We start from the raw sequence: 24,994 nt of genomic DNA, 5'->3' as shown, positions 1-24,994 counted from the left end.
CATTGGCAAACACCGATATTGCTGTGTCTACATGAATAACACTACACGATATACATTACAGAACACCTGTCTGTCTGTTCCATGTTATTTCATAAGCCTCGTGACCAAGATGTACCTGTTACGACATGGGATTGTGGGTAGTAGGAATTTCCTTGCTTCCTCACTGGCTTATTGTGCTATGTTATTATTAGCTTTAAATTTGTGACCAAAAAAGTGGAAAGCAAAAGGGTTATGACTGGAGTGTGGGAGGAACGTGGTTATATACACACTATATAAGTACCTGCACTCTGCGCTGTTGTGCTACATAGAAAACCACTGAAGATAACCATGACTCTCGTACGCTCTCTGGGTCTCCTGTGCATCTTGCTGCTGGGATTCCAGTCCCTGACCAATGCAGCAGGTGAGTGAGGTTTACTTATTTAAGGTAGGCTGACCTCAACCATACTTGGAAATGTGATGGCATGAATCCAATGGAGGCCACTTTCACACAGCAGTATCTAGGTCAGAATTTTGCAGAGTATTTGTAAAGCCACCTTTCCATATGTCCGTCGTCAGTTTTCTTTTCCCTCCAGCGCTGCAAAAAATGTGCTGGTGGGAAAATGACGCCAGAACTGATCAGATCCTTGACAGGACTGGCACCTGCCAGATAACTAATTAGATGCCTCTGTTCCTATTGACCACAGCATCTATGAAGTTAAATGACCAGCATTGGAGTGATTTCCTATGCCATTCATTTATGATGGCAGATAGCAACCATCACCTGCTATGTATGGAGTGTACTTAAGCCTGCCCAATCTTCCCCACCTGACGTATGCCATACATAATAAGTGGGACATAAAGTATATAAAAAAAAATTTAAAACTGTAATTACTGTTAAAGGGGTACTCAGGTGAAAACTTTTTTTTTTGTTATCAACTGGTGCCAGATTGTAAACAGATTTGTAAATTACTTCTATTTAAAAATCGTAATCCGTCCAGTACATATCAGCTGCTGTATACTACAGAGGAAGTTATTTTCCTTTTTGAATTTCTTTTCTGTCTGACCACAGTGCTCTCTGCTGACACCTCTGTCTCAGAAACTGTCAAGAGCAGGATAGGTTTGCTATGGGGATTTGCTCCTGCTCTGGACAGTTCCTGATATGGAAAGAGGTGTCAGCAGAGAGCACTGCGGTCAGACTGAAAAGAAATTCAACAAGAAAAGAATTCATGTGGAGCATTCAGCAGCTGATAAGTACTGGAAGGATTAAGATTTTCAAATAGAAGTAATTTACAAATCTGTTAAACGTTCTGGCACCAGTTGATTAAAAAAATAAAATTGGATGTCACCAGAGTACCCCTTTAAATATAAAATGACATACATGCAAATCAACAATAAAGGCATACCAGACATACAATACCTTAAAGGGGTACTCCGGTGAAAACCTTCTTTCCTTTAAATCAACTGGTGGCAGGAAGATAAACATATTTGTAAATTACTTCTATTAAAAAATCTTAATCCTTCCAGTACTTATTAGCTGCTGATTGCTACAGAGGAAATTCCTTTCTTTTTGGAACACTGATGACATCACGAGCACAGTGCTCTCTGCTGACATCTCTGTCCATTTTAGCAATCATGCATAGCAGATGCATAGCAGATGTGCTTGTGATGTCATCAGAGAGCATTCCAAAAAGAAAATAATTTCCTCTGTAGTATTCAGCAGCTAATAAGTACAGGAAGGATTAAGATTTTTTAATAGAAGTAATTTACAAATATGTTTAACTTTCTGCCACCAGTTGATTTAAAAGAAAAAAGGTTTTCACCGGAGTACCCCTTTAATATTTGTGTATCAGGTAATACACTACTGGTTCTGCTTCTGGAAAACAACAGACCCTTCTTTCTACTCCTGGACGCACCGTAAAGTCTCCAAGGATAAACAGGACCAATGCATAATTTATTCAAATATTGATATATATGTTTTATGTCTTTTTGTCTCATAGTATTTGATTGTTGCTATACATATACCAGAAAGGCATTACCAAAGCGGGCCGTCAAGGGATACATAATGCAGAACTCCGCAGAGGTGTGCGACATTGACGCTGTCATGTGAGTGATCCTCTTCATAGTACGCGCTGTAGTCATCCTGTTCACATCATTTAAAGGAAAACTGTCATCAGTTTTTCCCGCACATACTTGTTGGTACAGGTGTGAAGTGCGGGTGACACTGGTGATAAACATACTTACCTGGCCCCATTCCGTGGTCTCGCTATTTTGACCCGTATCTTCTGATCAGGCGGCGAGCTTGGGACAGAGCTTCCTGATGTCACCGCTGCTGTTCCCCGCTGCAAGCAGCGGGGAACAGCAGCGGTGACATCAGGAAGCTCCGCCCACACTCCGAACCCACTGCCGGAACAGAAGTTACTGAGCAAGATAGCGGAACAGAGAGGCCACGGAATGGAGTCAGGTAAGTATAGTTATCAGTGTTACCCGCACTACACACCTGTACCAACAGGTTAGCACGGGTAACGCTGTTCCTTTAAGGGTTTACACACAGAACTACAATTCTGCCAGCTTCAGAGCTGAAACCTGTCGGAACTGTGGATAGTAAGAACAGCAAACTATCCCCTCCGCATTATAGGAGCTCAGTTAAAGGGGTAGTCCAGTGGTGAAAAACTTATCCCCTATCCTAAGGATAGGGGAGAAGTTTGAGATCGCGGGGGGTCCGACCGCTGGGGCCCCCTGCGATCTCTCTGTACGGGGCCCCGGCTCTCCGCCGAGATAGCGGGTGTCGACCCCCGCACGAAGCGGCGGCCGACACGCCCCCTCAATACATCTCTATGGCAGAGCCGGAGATTGCCGAAGACAGCGCTTCGGCTCTGCCATAGAGTTGTATTGAGGGGGCGTGTCGGCCGCCGCCTCGTGCGGAGGTCGACACGCCCCGTTCCCGCGGGCTGTCGGGGCTCCGTACAGGAGATCGCAGGGGGCCCCAGCGGTCGGACCCCCCGCGATCTGCAACTTATCCCCTATCCTTAGGATAGGGGATAAGTTGCTCACCACTGAATCACCACTGGACTACTCCTTTAAGACGATAAAGATGGATTTGATGGCTGTATTGTAAATGTAGCTTTTACGCACATATTTGTTTTTGCCTCTTTTTTTAGTGCGTAAAATAAAGTATGTCTGGAAATTGTTAACAGTATAAACAATACTATAAAAGTAATAATTCTCATGTTAACAAAAGAAATATACAGTATGGGGAAGATTTATCAAAACCTGTCCAGAGGAAAAGTTGCTGAGTTGCCCATAGCAACCAATCAGATCACTTCTTTCATTATTTACTGGCCTTTTCAAAAATGAAAGAAGCGATCTGATTGGTTGCTATGGGAAACTCAGCAACTTTTCCTCTCGACAGGTTTTGATAAATCTCCCCCTATTTTCGTATTTTGTTTGGGATGAAAGTTTTTGGGTCTTTGACCACTTTAGATCACATCCAACCAGGCTCCATTAGGGGAGATTTATCGAAAACCTGTGCAGAGAAAAAGTTGCCCAGTTGCCCATAGCAACCAATCAGATCGCTTCTTTCATTTTGCAGAGGCCTTGTTAAAAATGAAAGTAGCGATCTGATTGGTTGCTATGGGCAACTGGGCAGCTTTTCCTCTGCACAGGCTTTGATAAATCTCCCCCTATGTCTCTATTGGACTTTTTGGATTGTTCTTACTTCACCAGCTTACTTTTCTTTTTAATCCAAGAAAACCTTGTTAAATTCCCATAACATATCCTGAAATCTCCAACACGGTGTAGAACATATACATGTAGACATAGATCTGACCTATTAAAGGGGTACTCCGGCCCTAAGACATCTTATCCCCTATCCAAAGGATAGGGAATAAGATGTCTGACCGCGGGGGGACCCCCGCGGTCAGACATCTTATCCCCTATCCTTTGGATAGGGGATAAAATGTCTTAGGGCCAAAGTACCCCTTTAAGGCCGTTACCTGGGCATCATATCTTTATTATTGCCACAAATAATATTATTCTGTCCTTACAGATTGATCACAAAGAAGTTTAGAGTTTGTGCAAATCCTAAAGACAAATGGGTCACTGGTATTGTCACAAATCTGAAGTAAGTAGCTTTTATGCCCTGGGTGCTGCAGTAGCTCAATGGCTTTTATTTTATTAGGACAATCTAATTGTTGAAGTGTCATTGGTTTATCTACTATAGAGGAGTAACCACTACACTTGTGATAGAAATAGTAGAAATATAATTTATTCCATGGGCATAAAACATCACTGTGTAGTACAGAAACATTTTGGGTTAAAGGTCCATCACCAGACTAGGACACCAGGGAGTCAGGCATGGGTACAGATCCCAAACTTTTTCCGTTCACGACTACCTTTAGTGCATCAGGATTTTTCCAAAGCTCCAATAGCAATTACATCCCCTCTGAGCCCCCATATAGTAGTTAGGCCTCACACTGTGCCCTAATATAGTTGTTTGGGCGACCTTTTTCCATTATAAATTTAAAGTCTATAAACACCTTTGAAAATATTTTTTGGGGCGCTCCAGGCTACACACCAGACTGCTGTTATAAAGGACACTTCAGACTACACACCAGACTGCTGTTATAAAGGACACTTCAGACTACACAGCCAGACTGCTGTAATAGGGGGCGCTCCTGACTACATACCAGACTGCTGGTATAGAAGGACTTCAGACAACACAGCCAGACTGCTGTTATAGGGGGCGCCTCAGACTACATAGCCCAGACTGTTGTTATAGGGGGAGATCCAAACTACACAGCCAGACTGCTGTTATAGGGGGCGTCTCAGACTACACACCAGACTGCTGTTATAGGGGGAGCTCCTGACTACACAGCCAGACTGCTGTTATAGGGGGCGTCTCAGACTACACACCAGACTGCTGTTATAGGGGGAGCTCCTGACTACACAGCCAGACTGCTGTTATTGGGGGCACTCCTGACTACACACTCAGACTGTTGGTATAGAAGCACTTCAGACAACATAGCCAGGCTGCTGTTATAGGGGGCGCCTCAGACTACATAGCCCAAACTGTTGTTATAGGGGGAGCTCCAGACTACACAGCCAGACTGCTGATATAGGGGGCGCCTCAGACTACACAACCAAACTGCTGTTAAAGAGGGTGCTCCAGAATACACAACCAGACTGCTGTTATAGGGGATGCCTCAGAATACATAGCCCAGACTGCAGTTATAGGGGAGCTCCAGACTACATAGCCCAGACTGCTGTTATAGGGGGAGGTCCAGACTACACAGCCAGACTGCTGCTATAGGGGGCACTCCTGAATACACATTTAGACTGCTGTTATAGGGGGACCTCCAGACTACACAACAAAACTGCTGTTGTAGAGGGTGTTCCAGAATACACAACCAGACTGCTGTTATAGGGGCGTCTCAGACTACATAGCCCAGACTGCTGTTATAGGGGGAGCTTCAGACTTCAAAGTCAAGACTGCTGTTATAGAGGGAGATCCAGACTACACAGCCAGATTGCTAGTATAGGGGTGCTCCAGACTATACAGCCAGACAGCTGTTATAGGGAGTGCTCCAGACTACACAACCATACTGCTTGTATAGGGGGCTCTCCAGTCTACACATTCAGTCTGCTGTCATGGGGGGCTCCAGACTATACATCCAGACTGCTGGTATATGGGGTGCTCCAGACTACTGTTATCGGGGGCTCCATACTAGACAGCTAGACTACTATTATAGGGGGGCTCCATACTATACAGCCAGACTACTATTATAGGGGGGGCTCCATACTATACAGCCAGACTACTATTATAGGGGGGCGCCATACTATATAGCTAGACTGCTTTTATAGAGGGTGCTCCTAAATACATAGCAAGACTTTTGATATTTATTTTGCTTTTTATTGAAGGCATTAATGTAAACATGTAGCACCTTATCATTAATATACATATATTATTTTTTGCAGGAAAAAGGAGACAAACAGTAAAAAATCAATAACGAAAATACCACAAGGTGAAACTGGAAACTAAGCATTATAATCTCATCATACAATCATAAAATAAGCTATGCAATTCTGTGTCTTCCAGATTCTTTCTTGCACTTTACCAGATTGCACCATTTTAGCACCTGAGCATGCGTTATATATTTATTATTTACCTTTGTTATTACAACCCCTGATTTACAAAAGGAACATATGGACTTTAACACTGGAGGTCCAACCTTAGAGATCCTCCCGATTAGCTAAGTGAAGGGTCCGCAGTAGTCACATTGTTTGCATTTTCCATATGACCTCATGTTCTCTATCCTAGAGGGTAGATCTCCACCGATGTGCTTGATCTCAAAGGGTAGACCTCCACCTATCAAACATTGACGGCTCATCTTATGGATAGCTAACCCCAGGAGAACTCCTGAATACATAAAATGTGGTGGGGCCAACAACACTGATGAAGCTTTTTCCAGTTAGACTGTTAGAGAGTTACGTCACCTTCCATTCTTCCTAGCGATTGATGTAATTCTACACTGGAAATTGTGAAAAAGGTTAGCACTGTCTTCATTAAAGGAGTACCTCATTGCTAGTCATCTTATCCCCTATCCAAAGGATAGAGGGTAAAGATGTCTGATCGCAGGGGTCCATCCGCTGGGACTAAGCCCCCCACCCCCTGTGCGACCTCTGTGAGGGCACCCAATGTTCTGAACATTATGTTCAGAACGCTGTGTTCGGGCAGCCATGGTCGTGACATTATGCCACTCCTAACATAAAGTCTTGCCACGCCTTCTCTATTCATATCTATGGGAGGGGGCATGACAGCTGTCACGCCCCCTCCCATAGACATGAATGGAGGGGGCATCGCGTGACATGATGTTCAGAATGCCGTGTGTCCACACGAAGATCGCGGGGGTCATTTGGATAGGCGATAAGATAGGGGATAAGGGGGGAGATTTATCAAAACCTGTCCAGAGGAAAAGTTGCCCAGTTCCCCATAGCAACCAATCAGATCACTTCTTTAATTTTTAACAAGGCCTCTGAAAAATGAAAGTAGAGATCTGATTGGTAGCTATGGACAACTGGGCAACTTTTCCTCTACACCGGTTTTGATCAATCTCCCCAAAGTCTTTTTTCTCTGTACTTGCGTTCTGGCCAAAATGTCTGTTATTTTATATGCCTGAGAAATGAGATTGTAAACCCCAATGTAGATGAGAACCAATATGAATGACTCTGTACTATAGAATTGTCGAGTATGTTTGTCGTGTTTAAACACCAATGTTGTGACTTTTATTCCAATGTTTTAATAGGTGATTTGTCTGTTTAAGCTTTTTTTTTTGTTTGTTTGTTTAAGTAAAAATGTTTTTTTATTTAGAAAATTTATTAAAAGAATAATAGATCTAAATGTGTCTTTCAGTTTGTAAATATTAATTTTCATCCATTTAAATTGAGGCTTCTGATTCTCTCTGTCTGCTTAAAGGGGTACTCCCACCCTAGACATCTCATCCCCTATCCAAAGGATAGGGGATAAGATGTCTGATCGCGGGGGTCCTGCCACTGGGGACCCCCGCAATATTGCATGCGGCACCCACCTGTTTCTTGTTCGGAAGCGCTGGAGGGTCTGGGTCGCGACCACAGGAACGGAAGTCCGTGATGTCAGGACTCCGCCCCCGTGTGACGTTCCCGTGGTTGCGACCCAGACCCTCCAGTGCTTCCGGACAAGAAACAGGTGGGTGCCGCATGCAATAAGATGTCTAGGGTGGGAGTACCCCTTTAAAGGATTAAAACAGCTGCACCTGGAACCTGAGAGAGCCCAAAGGTTTTCCTGCTCGTTTGCAGAGTCTATTACTATAATGTGACACCACATGCAAAATTTTAGTATAAAAAAGATAGTAAAAAGGAAAATTAGGGGAAAAAAAACACAAAACACCACCAAAAATCTTAAAAAATATGTTAAGCATTAAAACTTGATTTAAACAATAGGCCATTGTCAGGATTCGGCAGGCTGGAGGTGGATCCTCTGTGTCAGAGAGGGATTGGCGTGGACCGTGCCAGCGGACCGGTTCTAAGTTGCTACTGGTTTTCACCAGAGCCCGCCGCAAAGCGGGATGGTCTTGCAGCGGCAGTAGCAACCAGGTCGTATCCACCAGCAACGGCTCAACCTCTCTGACGGCTGAAGATAAGCGCGGTACAAGGGAGTAGACAAGAGCAAGGTCGGACATAGCAGAAGGTCAGGGCAGGCAGCAAGGATCGTAGTCAGGGGCAACGGCAGGAGGTCTGGAACACAGGCTAGGAACACACAAGGAAACGCTTTCACTGGCACAATGGCAACAAGATCCGGCAAGGAAGGGAAGGGGAAGTGAGGTTATATAGGGAAGTGCACAGGTGAACACACTAATTAGAACCAGGCGCCAATGAGCGGCGCACCGGCCCTTTAAATCGCAGAGAGCCGGCGCGCGCGCCCTAGGGAGCGGGGCTGCGCGCGCCGGGACAGAACAGACGGGGAACGAGTCTGGTAAGCGGGCTGGGATGCGAACCGCGAGCGGGCGCGTACCGCATAGCAGATCGCATCCCGGCTAGGGACATTATTGCAGCGCTCTCGGTCAGCTGGTCTGACCGGGGAGCTGTGAACAGGCAGACGCTGCGAGTGCTCCGGGGAGGAGCGAGGACCCGGAGCGCTCGGCGTAACAGCCATTTTCCGATGACACGTTCCTTAAGCTTAAAACTCATCAGGAAAGACTTAACTATATCTAAGCTATTTATGTAGTTGTTTATCTTGAGTGAATTAACCCAATAACAGTAATGTGAGTAATGTGTTGTGTTGGGATTTCCTTTGGCATCAGAGATGAAGTTAAGGCCAGTAATTGTGGCCAACTTCAGAAGTGTAGAACAATATCTTAACAGACCAGGAATCAGGATGATGTTGGCTACATATGTAAATCTGTATAGTCTAAAGAAAAGGGAGGGCATGATGGAAACCTTTAAGCCTTAAAGTGTAAGTGACAGTGCCCATAGGAGGAATGGCCCAGTGACTGAGCAGCCCAAATACTGCTCAACCTAACCCTTGGTTCTAGGCAGCGCTACCCCACAAACATGGCACCATGACATGTGTGAACAGATGGTGAAATGAAAGTACAGAGTTGGTGTCTTACCCATCCTGCAAAGATCGGTGGTGAGAGATGCAGCTCACACTGGGTGGTACAGTTGCCATGTCAGTCGTATGATTCCCATCAAGTTCTATCAGAAAAGGACTCACTGGACATCATACGACTGCATTGGCAACAGCACTGCCCAGCCTGAGCTGCATCTCTCCACACCGACCTTTGCAGGACGGGCAGGAGACCAACTCTGGACTTAGACTTAAAGGCCCCAAAGAGGCCGGTATTGAAGAGGTTAAAACAATAACAGCTCCAGAAATATTTCCAGGCTCTTTACTATATAGTCAAGTATGCAGTTATAAAAGAATAAGTACGTTAACTTGTTAGACTGGTTGCACAGGAAATGTTTAATAACTTTCAGGACTATGACAGGTGAGGACAAAATTCAAGTCTGACGGGCTGGAAAAAAAGTGCGGCTCAGGCCACCAGTTGGCTCTGTCACTAAAGATATAAGTGATATTTAGAGACATGCCACTAATCTTGTATTTCCTACAAAATCAGTAGGGTGACTGTCCAGTCTAAAAAGCCAAACTGTCTATCTGGGCCCCCATTACATCGGATATATAAATCATTGGGGGGAAGGGGGGGGGGATAAATATCCAGCAGCTCCCATAGCTTCTATTCTGGTTGATAATCTTACAATGGAGAAACCCCTGAAGTGGATAATTGACTTGAAGACTTCCATTTTCTCCATATAGCGTAGGAGCTTACAATATGCTCTTTAAAGGGATACTCTGCCGAAAAACAGGGGATAAGGTGTCCGATCGCGGGTACCCCCGTGATTTCCAGCGTGGCACCCCAGTCTTCCGTGCACAGTGCGAACTCTGCTCTGTGACGGATGAATGGCGACTACAGCTGCCACGCCTCCTCCATTCACGTCTATGGGAGGAGGGATGGCAGCTACATACTAGCCGTCACGCCCCCTCCATTCATGTTTTGGACGCCGCCGCTGCCGGCCCAGAGATCGTGGAGGTTCCCAGCGGCGGGACTCCCGCAATCAAACATCTTATCCTCTATCCTTTGGATCCTCTGGTTTTTGGCGGAGTACCCCTTTAACCAATGCCACTCATCTCCTCTACTCTTTAGGACCTGTGCATGAAACACGAACAGAAGATATGGAGAAAATGAGCCGACTCAGCCCGTTTATAAAATTAACAACCATGTTATCAAGAAAATTATTCTGTATTAATAATGATACGTAACACTATTTACAATATCAACATTGTAAACTTTGCATATCATTGAATACTTCTGACAGCAAGGGTCCCTGGAGGGTTCAACATATTCCATCCGTTATCATTAGCACTATTCACCTTTTTCCTTCGACCGCCTACACCTGACCCAAGTGCACATATGTACCTCTTGTGCATGGACCAAACAAAACTCCTTGGGCCAAGAGCCACCACCAGGAGGCCCACTCCAGCTGTCACCCTAACACAGATGTTAAATGACCATGTTTCAATTTTGTCTCAATGACTACCGTGAAAATATTACCTCCAAGGACCCCTTTACCAGCCAAAACACACAAAGACATTGGGAAAGGAGGCCACCAACCAAAACAAAAACAAATAATCTAAACAAAAAGGAGGAGGGGAGAGAGCTCCTTCCTAGCTGCCCCCGCCAAAAGGTTGCTTCTTGCCCTGCTAACCCCATTTAACCCCTCTCTTCTACTCCCCCCCCCCCCCAGCCGTGTTTGCTGTGTAGTGCAAGTGCCAAACAGATGATCGGCAGAGATGCAGTGCGAGCCCTAATAAAAAAATTCTTACACCCACCCTTTTCCCATTTTTTAAATAAAATAATGTATACAAAAATGTCTGGACTGTTAAAATATGATGTGAATTAGGTATTCTTAATAAATTATGATATTTTTATAAAATCATCACAGAGGGAAGGGAAAAACAAATAAAATGTACTAGTAAAATATTGTGGGAGAGGGATTTGGGCCCAATTTCGGAGGAAGTATGGAGGTCGATTGTTAGGAGTCTTTACCAGTACTTGTTAAATGAAAATCATAGACTGGTACAATACAAAATAATACGTCAATTACATTACACGCCTGATAAATTGTTCAAAATGGGAATTAATCAAAATGCTTGTTGTCCTAGATGTTCTTGTGCCGAAGCAGATAATATACATATGTTTTTGGGATGCACAGAAATCAAGGTATTATGGGAAATTATTCTGAAGGAGGTCCAGAAAAGATTAGGACGCAGTCTTATGCTCGACCAAGAGCTTTGGAAAGTTGTTGCAAAGCTCCTTTTTTGGAAGGCTGATAATAGATCCTGGCTGGATAAAATCCCACCCCCATTCAAAGTCTGGCTAGTATTAGTGGATAAGATAAAGAAGTATGAATTCATACGACTAAGTGGGAAGATGAGATCTCAAGATAAAAATAAATATGGGAGAAGTGGTCGGGGCCAGACTAATAGATCAATAGACCTTTTTTTATTTCTCCCCTTGGGTGGTGGGGGGGGGGGGGCGGAATGTTGGATAGAGAATTTTTTCTTTTTTTATACCTGATGATGTAGTGTGACATATGTAATGACATGATGTTAAAGTCAATAAAATGTTAATTAAACCATGGCGTAACAATGGCGTAAACCTAAAAGAAATACTAGGGTCCAGAATTAATGATTTTGGTCTATTCATATACCAGAAAGAACTTAATAAATAGTGATCAAAAAGTCCCATCAAAACAAAAATAGTACAGAAAAAAAATACAGATCATGGCACAAAAAAAGTAGCCGCCCCCATACAGCTTTATATACAGAAAACCAAAAGAGTTATAGGGGTCAAAAGAGGGCAGTTTTAAGCATACTCATTTTCTTTCCAAAAGTTTTATAGGGGGAGATCAAAACCTGTCCAGAGGAAAAGTTGACCAGTTGCCCATAGCAACCAATCAGATGGCTTCTTTCAGTTTGCAAAGGCCGTTTCAAAAATGAAAGAAGCGATCTGATTGGTTGCTATGGGCAACTCAGCAACTTTTCCTCTGGATAGGTTTTGATAAATCTCCCTTTTAAAAGTGGTAAATATTGGGCGTCGTTTACTAAGGCTTTTCCGAGTAGATTTTTCAGGATTTTTTGTGCCGCATGAATTGTGCGCCAGAATTTCCATGGACTTGCTCTTGCACATGATCATGTGACCACTGAGGCTAGTGATTGGCTGCAGTCATTGGGACACTACCGCAGTGCACTATGGCAGGGCCAGGAGCCAGCAAGGGGGGTGAGCATAGTCTTTTACTTTGCACTTCCATTTCCAGCCTCTGGGAAATTTAAGGGACATCATCTGTTGCAGTAAAGTCAGGAGGCCGCCAAACAATTTAGCCTACTAAGGCCATGTTCACATGCTGTAAAATCTGCGGAATGTCTGCACGGAAAACACATGCGCACATCTGAATAATCTGGCGGGTGTTTGGAAATGCGCCGGCTCATAGAATGCAAAACAAGTCAAGTCTATTTTTTTTGCTGACTCTGGAATCAGGGTTACTGTGGAAATTCTACTGTGTGAGCAATGCAGCAAAATTCCATTGAAATCAATAGGACTCTGCTGCAACATAAAAAAAAATTTCAGCAGAATTCTGGATGGACATTCAGCTTCCACTTAAAAAAAAAAAAAGACTGCATAGAAAAAGTAGGTTTACTCGCTGGCTCAGCCAGTGCATATTTCTCAACGTGGATAATATACTAAATCTATAACCATTGTCTAGATACAATGGCCCTGATTTACTATTGTAAACCTGACTTTTTTTGTTGAGCTGTGCGCCGGATTCTAGCACATTGCACCAGAAAATTTGTCTGTGCCAGAATTTGTGTCAGAATTTACAGCATAATTGAAAAAAACCCAACCAACTCTACATTTAACTAAGAAAACTCGGAAAAGGGTCATGGTCATTGGAAAATCCCAACATATATATATATACAGTCATGGTCGTAAATGTTGGCACCCCTGAAATTTTTCAAGAAAATGAAGTATTTCTCACAGAAAAGGATTGCAGTAACACGTGTTTTGCTATACACATTTGTATGTATTTGAACTAAACCAAAAAAGGGAGGAAAAAAAGCAGACTGGACATAATGTCACCAAACTCCAAAAATGGTCTGCACAAAATTATTGGCACCCTTAATTTAATATTTGGTTGCAAGCCCTTTGGAGAAAAAAAAAAGCTCTATCTTGGTCTCATCTGTCCACAAGACATTTTCCCAGAAGGATTTTGGCTCATTCAAGTTTATTTTGGCAAAATGTAGTCTTGCGTTTTTATGTCTCCGTGTCAGCAGTGGGGTCCTCCTGGGTCACCTGCCATAGCTTTTCATTTCATTTAAATGTCAACAGATAGTTCACGCTGACACTGATGCTCCCTGAGCCTGCAGGACAGCTTAAATATATTTGGAACTTGTTTGGGGCTGCTTATCCTGCGCTGACACCTTTCATCAATTTTTCTCTTCTGTCCACACCCAGGGATATTAGCTGCAGTGCCATGGGTTAAAAAACTTCTTGATAATGGTGCACACTGTGGACAAAGGCAAATCTAGATCTCTGGAGATGGACTTGTAACCTTGGGATTGTTGATATTTTTCCACAATTTTGGTTCTCAAGTCCTCTGACAGTTCTCTTCTCCTCTTTCTGTTGTCCATGCTTAGTGTGGCACACACAGACACACAATGCAAATACTAAGTGAACTTCTCTCCTTTTTATCTGCTTTCAGGTGTGCTGTTTATATTGTCCACACCTGTTACTTGCCCCAGGTGAGTTTAAAGGAGCATCACATGCTTGAAACAATCTAATTTTTGCAACAATTTTGAAAGGGTGCCAATAATTTTGTCCAGACCATTTTTGGAATATGGTGTGATATTATGTCCAATTTGCTTTTTTTCCTCCTTTTTCTTGGTTCAGTTCCAATACACACAAAGGGAATAAACATGTGTATAGCAAAACATGTGTTACTGCAATCCTTTTCTGTGAGAAATACTTCATTTTCTTGAACAATTACAGGGGTGCCAACATTTACGGCCATGACTGTATATATATACTAAGGTTTCCACAAAAAATTTCGTGGATTTCAGCTGAGGAAAAACCCCACAGATCAGAGCATGTGTAAAAATAAGCAAAATGTGGAAAAAAGTGCACAATTTAGGGAAACCTTACTACTGTGGAAACATACTTGTAGGAAGTTAAAATCCACAAAGGAAACAACACTCCACTCTTAGTAAATCAGGGACATGGTATTCATATTTCTTGTTTATTTACACTAATATATTTATTACAATTTGACCTTACTGTGATGTCTCCTTATCTAGGTATGGCCTATGTATTGCCAATTAAAAAAAAAAGCAAACTGTAAAAAAAAATCCATTCAGATTGTAAAAAGATTATACTGACTCTGGGGAAATATTCATGGAGTTAGTCTGCACTGTATTGTTATCTTGTATAGGTTTAAAGGAGTACTCCGGCCCCCAGACATCTTATCCCCTATCCAAAGGATAGGGGATAAGATGTCTGATTGCGGGGGTCCCGACGCTGGGGATCTGTAAGTACTGCCGGAAGCGGTGGAGGTTTGCAGTCTTTTGCCTCCCGACCATGGGGACGGAGTATCGTTACTTCACAACTCCGCCCCCGTGTGTCGTCACACCCCACCCCCTCAATGCAAGTCTATGGGAGGGGGCATGACGGCTGTCATGCCCCCTCCCATAGACTTGCATTGAGGGGGCGGGGTGTGACGTCACACGGGGGCAGAGTTGTGACGTCACGATGCTTCGTCCACCGTGGTCCGGAAGCAAAAGACTGCAAACCTCCACCGCTTCCGGCAGTACTTACAGGTGGGTGCTGCATGCTAGATTGCGGGGGTCCCCAGTGGCGGGATCCCTGTGATCAGACATCTTATCCCCTATCCTGTGGATAGGGGATAAGATGTCTTGGGGCCGGAGTACTCCTTTAAAGGGTACCTTTCATGTTTGATATATTATAGATTAATGCATGCAGAATAACTTTCCAATAGTATGTTATTAAAAAATATGCTTCTTTCTATTTAATTTTCCACTCAGACTCATGCAGGAGTCCTAAATCTCATACTGCAGCCGGAACACAGACAAACTCAGCACTGCTCACTGCCAGGGAGCAGTGTAGAGCTTGTCTGTGTCCCGGCTGCAGTCCGAGATTTAGGACTCCTGCATGAGTCTGAAATCTATAAAAAAGGACTGGTAGGGAGACCCCTAGTGGTCATTTTTTCAAAGTGGAAAATTAAATAGAAAGAAGCATATTTTTTAATAACATGCTATTGGAAAGTTATTCTGCATACATTAATCTATAATATATCAAAAGTTTTTTTGATGAAAGGTACCCTTTAAAGTTATATTAAAGGTATGTCAGGTCATTGGAAAACACAACTACCCAGTCATTACATTACAAGGTGTTGTGTGTGATGAAATATACCTTGCCTGGGAAAATCCAGCTCTGCCGTACGGTAGGAAAGAAGTGATCACAAGCCATAAGGGACTTTCCTACATGAACAAAAGCTGGGCATGTCATTGTGTGTGTATATAAGTCACTGACAATGGAATGTCACACATTAACTTCCAACTACAGTGACAACCATGATCCCCCGCAGGAGCCTGTCCTTGTCACTCGCTGTCATACTTATCATACTTGTTGATGTTTCACCAGGTAAGGAAGCACGATCGCTGTGTGTTCTGCTGTATGAGTCAGAATGTATTCTTATATTCACTCATATATATTTATTAAGGCTAATGTATAAGTTGTAGCAGAGTTGAATATGTCCCATTTCATGCCCTGCGATTTATCTTCGGTTAAGTTAATTTAAAACGTCTAATACAACCAATAATTGGCTTACGAAGACAAACTGCAATACAAGCAATCTCAGTTTGTTATCTATGTACACAGTGCATGCCAGGGTTAATCGTTTTCACAGTGAATGGGTAGAAGTTGGCGTCGACTGCAATAATATGTGGCAAGGATCATTTTGTAATTTGACAGAAATAACAAATTATTTTTAAACAGGAGTTAAAGTAAAACCTCCCTCGATATCTTAAAGGGGTACTCCAGTGGAAAATGTTTGTTTTAAATCAACTAGGTGCCAGAAAGTTATACAGATTTGTAATTAACTTCTATCTAAAAATCTTAATCCTTCCAGTACTTATCAGCTGCTGTATGCTCCACAGGAAGTTGTATTTCTTTTTTAATTTCTTATCTGCCTGATCACAGTGCTCTCTGCTGACACCTCTGTCCGTATCAAGAACTGCCCAGAGCAGTATAGGTTTGCTATGGGGATTGGCTTGTACTCTGGACAGTTCCTGACATGGACAGAGGTGTCAGGAGAGAGCACTGTGGTAAGACAGAAAATAATTCCAGAAAGAAATACAACTTCCTGTGGAGCATACAGCAGCTGATAAATACTGGAAGGGTTAAGATTTTTAAATAGAAGTAATTTCCAAATCTGTTTAACTTTCTGACAGCAGTTGATTAAAAAAAAAAATAATAATAATAATTTTCCACCAGAAAAGCTCTCTCTCATGCCCATAGCTGCAGACATGAGCAGATAGCTAATAAGGAGATGGAACAAATCATGTCTGTCTCATAGCAAAGTTATAAAATCATGTTTTCCTTCCAAGCTTGTGTCATGGAGGCTAGGCAGAGCTGCAGCATGCATGCCTTCTCCCTCCTCCACCCCTCCATACTGTGCATGATTAATGTACAAGACTCAGTGCTGGATGTAAAGCAGGGAAAACAGAGAGGGGTGGAGGAGGGAGAAGGCATGCATGGGCTTCCCTGCTGCAGCCCTGTGTGTGCAGTAAGGTTTGGAGACTGGCTGTGCAACATAACTGATGTGTGGGCTGCCTCCAAACCTTACTGAACACACAAGGCTGTGGCGGTGGAAGCCATGTGTGTCTGCTCATAGCGCATTCAAAGCATATTTCTCACAGCGTGAAATAGGCTGCGTATGAGCTGTGTGTGACCCTACCCATAGTCAGATTTTAGAATTTAATAAAGTCTACCTAATGTTGTGTATATCTATCCAATATGTCTTCTGCATGTGTTCCAAGTCCTGTCTCTTTTTGTTGTCAGTAACAATACGTTAAGTAGTAATCCTTTTTTTTTTTTTTTTTTTTTTTTTTGTATTTCAGCACTTGGGATATTCGACTGCTGCACAAAGCATACAAAGCAAGAGTTTAAGGTTACCAAAGTGGGAATGTTTGAAGGTTACGATCGCCAGGATTCTTCGGGGGTCTGTGACATTGATGCTATTGTGTAAGTACCAACAATGATTTCATGTTTTACTGTTGGTAGTGGAAGTAGTAGTGGTACGGCGGTGGGTGCCAGCAGGACTACAAGGTGGAAGTAGTAAGAGCAGTAAGGCTACAAACAGACACAACTCTTGCGAAATTTTTTGGCCAGAAAAATGTCTCCATGAGGCAGTTTTTGTGTTGTCTTTTTTTCAAGAAAAATGTTATCTAAAGTATTAATATAGGAGTTTTTTATTGGGCACTTTTAAACCCCTGCATTTTTTGTCATTACAAAGTTATGTAATTCTTTCACATATCTATTGAAGGATTAGGGGAGGGGGGGGGGGTGCAAACATACATGCACAAATGGCATTTTTTTTTCTGACAATTCGTCTACCAATAGAAGTTTATGGGTGGTCTCCAAACTATGGCCCACTTGGTGTTGAAAAACTAAAACGCCCAGCATGCCAGCACTTTGCTGAGAGTTGTAGTTTTGCAACAGCTGGAGGGCCACCGTTTGGAGACCACAGCACTATACTATACTGTTCTCATCTGCAAAGATTGCTACTTTACTATTCAACCACTTTATAAGGTTATTAATAAATATATTAAATAGAATAGAACCCAAGACTGACCCCTGTGGACCCCACTAGTAACAGTCACCCAATCAGAATAAGTATCATTAACAACCACCCTGTTTCCTATCACTGAGCCAGTTACTTTCCCACTTACACACATTCGCCCCCAGCCCCATCCTTCTCATTTTATGCACCAACCTTTTCAAATGCTTTGGAAAAATCCAGATATACGACATCCAGTGATTGCCCCTGGTCCAGTCTGGAGCTCACCTCCTCATAAAAGCTGATCAGGTTAGTTTGACAGGACCGATCCCTAATAAATCCATCCTGATATGGAGTCATACATTTATTTTTATCAAGATATTCCAAAATAGCATCTCTTAGAAAACCCTCAAACTATTTACATACAACGGAGGTCAAATTAACAGGCCTATAATTCCAGGGTCACCTTTTGTCCCCTTTTTAAATATTGGCACCACATTTGCCATGCGCCAGTCCTGGGGAACAGTCCCTGTTACTATAGAGTCCCGGAATATAAAAAATAGAGGTCTGTCTATTACAATACTTAATTCCTTTAGAACACGGGGATGATTGCGATTTGTCTATTTAGATTTTTTGTAGGCGGTACTGTACTTCTTCCTGGGTTAGACAGGTGACCTGTACTGGGGAGTTTACCTTATCTCACTGTATTTCACCTGGCATTTCATTTTCCTCGGTAAATACAGTGGAGAAGAATTTGTTTAATATATTTGCTTTTTCCTGATCCCTGTTTATAATTTCTTCCTCGTCATTTTTTAAAGGGCCAACACACTCATTTTTAACCTTTTTGCTATTTATATAGTTAACCCCTTAAAGACGCAGGACGTATGTTTACGTCCTGCGCCGGCTCCCGCGATATGAAGCGGGATCGCGCCGCGATCCCGCATCATATCGCGTCGGTCCCGGCGCTAATCAATGGCCGAGACCCGCAGCTAATACCACACATCGCCGATCGCGGCGATGTGCGGTATTAACCCTTTAGAAGCGGCGGTCAAAGCTGACCGCCGCTTCTAAAGTGAAACTGAAAGTGACCCGGCTGCTCAGTCGGGCTGTTCGGGACCGCCGCGGTGAAATCGCGGTGTCCCGAACAGCTGACCAGACACCGGGAGGGCCCTTACCTGCCTCTCCGGTGTCCGATCGGCGAATGACTGCTCCGTGCCTGAGATCCAGGCAGGAGCAGTCAAGCGCCGATAACACTGATCACAGGCGTGTTAATACACGCCTGTGATCTGTGTAAGAGATCAGTGTGTGCAGTGTTATAGGTCCCTATGGGACCTATAACACTGCAAAAAAAATGTTAAAAAAAAAAAGTGTTAATAAAGGTCATTTAACCCCTTCCCTAATAAAAGTTTGAATCACTCCTCTTTTCCCATAAAAAAAAATAAAACAGTGTAAAAAAAATAAAAAATAAACATATGTGGTATCGTCGCGTGCGTAAATGTCCAAACTATAAAAATATATCATTAATTAAGCCGTACGGTCAATGGCGTACGCGCAAAAAAATTCCAAAGTCCAAAAAAGCGTATTTTGGTCACTTTTTATACCATTAAAAAATGAATAAAAAGTGATCAAAAAGTCCGATCAAAACAAAAATCAGACCGATAAAAACTTCAGATCACGGCGCAAAAAATTAGCCCTCATACCGCCCTGTACGTGGAAAAATAAAAAAGTTATAGGGGTCAGAAGATGACATTTTTAACGTATAAATTTTCCTGCATGTAGTTATGATTTTTTCCAGAAGTGCGACAAAATCAAAGTAGGGTATCATTTTAACCGTATGGACCTACAGAATAATGATAAGGTGTAATTTTTACCGAAATATGCACTGCGTAGAAACGGAAGCCCCCAAAAGTTACAAAATGGCGTTTTTTTTTCAATTTTGTCGCACAATGATTTTTTTTCCCGTTTCACCGTGCATTTTTGGGTAAAATAACTAATGTCACTGCAAAGTAGAATTGGTGACGCAAAAAATAAGCCATAATATGGATTTTTAGGTGGAAAATTGAAAGGGTTATGATTTTTAAAAGGTAAGGAGGAAAAAACGAAAGTGCAAAAACGGAAAAACCCTGAGTCATTAAGGGGTTAAAGAACATTTTGGGGTTAGTTTTACTCTCTTGGGCAATCAGTCTTTCTGTCTCTATTTTTGCGGCTTTTATCAGTTTTTTACATATTTTACTTTTTTCTCTATAGCTTTTTAATGCTTCCTCACTGTCGTCCTGTTTTAGTATTTAAAATGCTTTATTTTTGTCATTTATTGCCCCCTTAACATTCTTATTCATCCATATATTCTGACCCTTTTATTCCCATAAGGAATATACATCTTACAGTGAGAGTTTAAGATATGTTTTAACTGTCTCCCATTTAGTGTCAGTATTCTTGTTTTTGAGGACAGTATCCCAATTTATATTGTTAAAGGGGTACTTCACTGGAAAACATTTTTTTTTTTAATCAATGGATGCCAGGAAGTTAAACAGATTTGTAAATTACTTCTATTAAAAAATCGTAATCCAGTACTTATCAGCTGCTGTACGATCCACAGGAAGTTCTTTTCTTTTTGAATTTTCTTTCTGCCTGACCACAGTGCTCTCTGCTGACACCTCTGTCCATTTTAGGAACTGTCCAGAGTAGGAGCAAATCCCCATAGAAACCTATCCTGCTCTGGACAATTCCTGACATGAACAGAGGTGTCAGCAGAGAGCACTGTGGTCAAACAGACAGGAAATTCAAAAAGAAAATAACTTCCTGTGGATCATACAGAGGGTGATAAGTACTGGAACGATTAAGATTTTTTTAATAGAAGTAATTTACAAATCTATTTAACTTTCTGGCACCAGTTGATATAAAAAAAAAATTTGCCAGTCGAGTGCCCCTTTAAGGGCTTCTCTGAGTTGATCAAACTTTGCCTTCCTAAAGTTCATTGTTTTTGTGGCCCCTCGAGAGATTCCATTATTGAAGAACAAGTTATAATGTATTATATTATGGTCACTATTTCCTAGGTGTCCTTCTACTTGCACATTAGTTACTCTGTCAGGTCTGTTGGTTTATATTAAGTCTAGTAGGGCGCCCCCTCTGGTTGGGCCCTGCACCATTTGGGACAGATAATTGTCTTTAGTTATAGTCAGAAACCTGTTTCCTTTATGAGATTCACAGGTCTCAGTCTCCCAGTTTATATCAGGACAGTTAAAGTCCCCCATTATTACCACATCACTCTGATTTGCTGCCTTGTTTATTCGCCTCAGTAATTGATCTTCTGCCTCTTCCATTATGTTCGGTGGCTTACAGCGAACCCCTATCAGAATTTTTTTTATTTTTATCTCCGTATATTTCTACCCATAATGACTCCACATTATTGTTTCCCTCCCATATATCTTCCCGCAGTGCGGCCTTCAGATTGGACTTTGCATAAAGACAGACTCCTCCCCCTTTCCGCTTTGTCCGATCCTTCCTGAATAGACTATAACCCTGTATGTTGACCGCCCAGTCACAGCTATCGTCCAGCCAAGTCTCTGTTATACCCACTATGTCATAATCCTCCTCAGATATCAACCACTCCAGTTTGTCAGTTTTATTGGTCAGACTTCTGGCATTAGTCAACATGCAATTCAATGGTGTATGATTTTTCTTCCTATGAAGCCTATCCCTATTAACTATTCTAACCCCTCCCTCCGCTCCACCCCTCGGTCCCCCCTCTCTATCTACACTATCTTCACCCTCTACATTGTACGTTCCCTCCCTCAGTCCCTAGTTTAAACCCTCCTCCACCCTTCTAGCCATCTTCTCCCCAAGCACAGCTCCACCCTCCCCATTGAGGTGCAGCCCATACGGTAGAGCTGGTATCCGACAGAGAAGTCGGCCCAGTTCTCCATGAACCCAAACCCTTCCTTCCTACACCAGCTTCTGAGCCACTTGTTTACCTCCCTGATCTCCCGCAGCATCTCTGGTGTGGATCGCGGTACAGGCAATATTTCAGAAAATACTACCTTGGAGGTCCTTGCCTTAAGCTTGCGGCCTAAGTCCCTGAAATCATTTTTTTTAATTTTACAGGCAAGTAACTATGTCTATTCCTTCTTTGATTCTGCATTATGGACCCAAATCTTGGTCTGACCACCGATCTAATGCCCCGAGATAAAAACCATCATAAATGGTTTGTGTCAATCCAGGACTCACCTCTGTAATTCAGATTAAAAATGCCTCAGTATTACACACATCTGAAACTGGCCCCATGCAGTATACATGCAGTATACTCCGCTCTGTATTTGAGGTGGCCCAATAATCCTATTAAAGTCTATAGTTTATCAGTCTATAGTTGTCATCCTTCGAGTTCCATTGTATAACAGACACAATAGAAAGAATTGCACGTGGGGGGTGATTATTCTCACTGCCTTAAACAAACATATAAAGTAAAAATGCAAACACAACAAACACTTGACCCTTGTGACTTCTGGTTGCTGCAGTAATACTATAAACGAGCGCTGAGCCGTAACATAAATAGGAACAGAAAAGTCAATGTCAACCTGCCTTTTGTGTGTATAGAGAAGTGAATTCATATATATATATATATATATATATATATATATATATATATATACATATATATATATATATATACATATATATATATATATATATATATATATGTATAGTATTTAATACACAAATACCTATACTTACAATACACACAAATATATAGACACAACATGCACTCATTAGAGCCTCACAGTGGTCACCGCTATGGTGGTCGTCCTGCCGTTGTTGTCTAAGTCTAACTGTCCTGTACTTTTCTTTCCAGGTTCACAGTAAATACCAGACCATGCGGTGAGCCGAAAAGAATCCCCTTGTGTGCCGACCCGAAGAAGGACTGGGTTGGGAAGATGATAATCGCTATGTAAGTTCTTGGTTGAAAACAACTGGATAGTAAACTATCACCGATTTAGGGACCAAATAGTCGTCTATCCTATAACAACATCCAGTTAGGAGCTTTGCTTTAAAACTGCCTTTATATTTAAGCTGTAAATTGACTTTCATCATACTGGGAGAGATTAGCTCAGTAGAAGCAGTTAAATAGTGGCAAAATAGCAGTCAGAGACAGGGATATGGAAGTAGCATTTAAAGTTCAACTCCTTTGATAATTTTTCTTACCCCTATTCTTACCCCAGTCTTCTTTTGGCTTTTGGTGCCAACACATCACACTGTGGCTCATCTAATCGCTGCCCCCAGCATTGTCCTGGCCTGGCTGGTGATAGGCTGAGCGGCAGTGTGATATAATGGGTTCGGGCACCAGAAAAAAGGCCCAACAGGCCGTGAACCTAACATCCTAGGCAGGACATCACTGTGGGCAGTAAATAGCTGAGTAGGAAGCCGGAAGAAGACCTGGACCAGAGCACAGGAGACCGATTCCAGCGGCATCGGGGAGTGGAATTAAGTTCTCCTTTTTAAAGGGGTTCTACGGTTTTTATTTTTCAGTAAAAAAAATAAATTTAGCCTTTAACTTTAAGCATAAACAAATACAAAATATATCCTGCTTGTCCGGCGCTAACTACTTCTAGAATCTTCCCTATCTTAGGTGGTGGCTTGCCACTAGCCACCATATAAAACAATCATCAACAATGGGTTACTTACACCACTCACTTTGAGGCAGCACATGTTTGGAAATCCCGCTTTCATCAGAGTTTCCCCACAGCCACATTTATAGACTGACATTCACTTTGTTTAGAAGCCCAGTGAAGAGCTGTCTTCAGCACCTGTGCTGCTCTGGGCTAGTCTGAAAATCTGGACTGGCATAGGATGGGGATGAAAGACCCCACTACCAAACCTGTCTTTTATCCCATAAAAATTCAGGCTCGACAACAGAATGCACCAAAAGTCCCTTGCAAGCTAAGTCTCTCAATATTTTTGGATTTCCCATATCTCAACCAGCATTCACTGAAAGAGATATTTGCTTCCTAAAACCTGGTATCCACATATGACAGATACCTTGGGGAAATATGGTGATCCCTGATGACTATTCCTGTCAATGTCTCACAATACATAGACCCAGTGGAGGGCCACCATAAGTTCATAAGCTTACCACAGAGTTAGGTAACTCCACCTTAAAGGGGTACTCCGGTGGAATTTTTTTTTTTTTTAATACAACTGGTGTATTAGTTGTATCTTTACTTTAATCCCCACAACACAAATAGCACTGGTGCCAGAAAGTTAATCCTTCCAGTATTTATCAGCTGCTGTATGCTCCAGAGGACGTTGTGTAGTTCTTCCCAGTCTGACCACAGTGCTCTCTGCTGCCACCTGTGTCCATATCAGGAACTGTCCGGAGCAGGAGAGGTTTGCTATGGGGATTTGCTCCTGTTCTGGACAGTTACTGACATGGACAGAGGTCTCAGCAGAGAGCACTGTGGTGAGATTGAAAAGAACTACGCAACTTCTTCTGGGGCATAAAACAGCTAATAAGTACTGGAAGGATTAAGATTTTTAAATAGACTTAATTTACAAATCTGTTTAACTTTCCGGCACCAGTTGATTTAAAAAAAAAAAAAAAAACTGTTTTCCACCAGAGTACCCCTTTAATATCAGGGGATCCTCTGGTGAACCCGGGCTCAGGCACACAAAAAATGGGCCCCACTTGTATAGTAGAAGGTAAACGCTATGTCATAGGTCACCTCTGTCGAGTCCTGCACCAAACATAATACTGTAAAGAAGTAATACAGGGGAATTACAAACTTAGCTTCTCTCTTCTCTTTTCTACAGGAAAAATCATGCAAAAAAGAGTAAAAAAAAACAACAAAAAAAACGTGAGAAGTTATGCAAGCGTATGAAGAAAAACTACGTGTAACACTGCGGGTGGAAGAGAAATGGCTCTACCGGCGAATCTCCTTATAGGAGAGAAAGCTATATTATATGCAATACAGAGACTATTTGATCTAAATAGATGTCATATTATTATACAAAGTATATATAGGTTAGTTTGCTAAGTAGGAAAAAGTTTTTTTTAAGAACACTACTTATGGCTACACCAGTG

The 24,994-nt window shown here is 42.3% G+C and overlaps 1 protein-coding gene across 1 annotated transcript; it reads left to right on the top strand.

Moving 5' to 3' along the window:
• Nucleotides 1-327: 327 nt before the first annotated feature.
• LOC130360963 (uncharacterized) lies at nt 328-24,994 on the top strand. Its single transcript, XM_056563519.1, has 7 exons — nt 328-400; nt 1,977-2,082; nt 4,025-4,099; nt 5,953-5,999; nt 17,264-17,387; nt 22,769-22,864; nt 24,724-24,994. The coding sequence occupies exons 1-7, from the start codon at nt 328-330 to the stop codon at nt 24,806-24,808; spliced, it is 606 nt and encodes a 201-aa protein (XP_056419494.1). The 3' UTR covers nt 24,809-24,994.

The sequence above is a fragment of the Hyla sarda genome, chromosome 3, assembly GCF_029499605.1.
Source record: "Hyla sarda isolate aHylSar1 chromosome 3, aHylSar1.hap1, whole genome shotgun sequence".
Taxonomy (NCBI): Eukaryota; Metazoa; Chordata; class Amphibia; order Anura; family Hylidae; genus Hyla; species Hyla sarda.
Note: the sequence above shows the minus strand (reverse complement) of the source record. Positions and strands in the feature narration are given on the sequence as shown.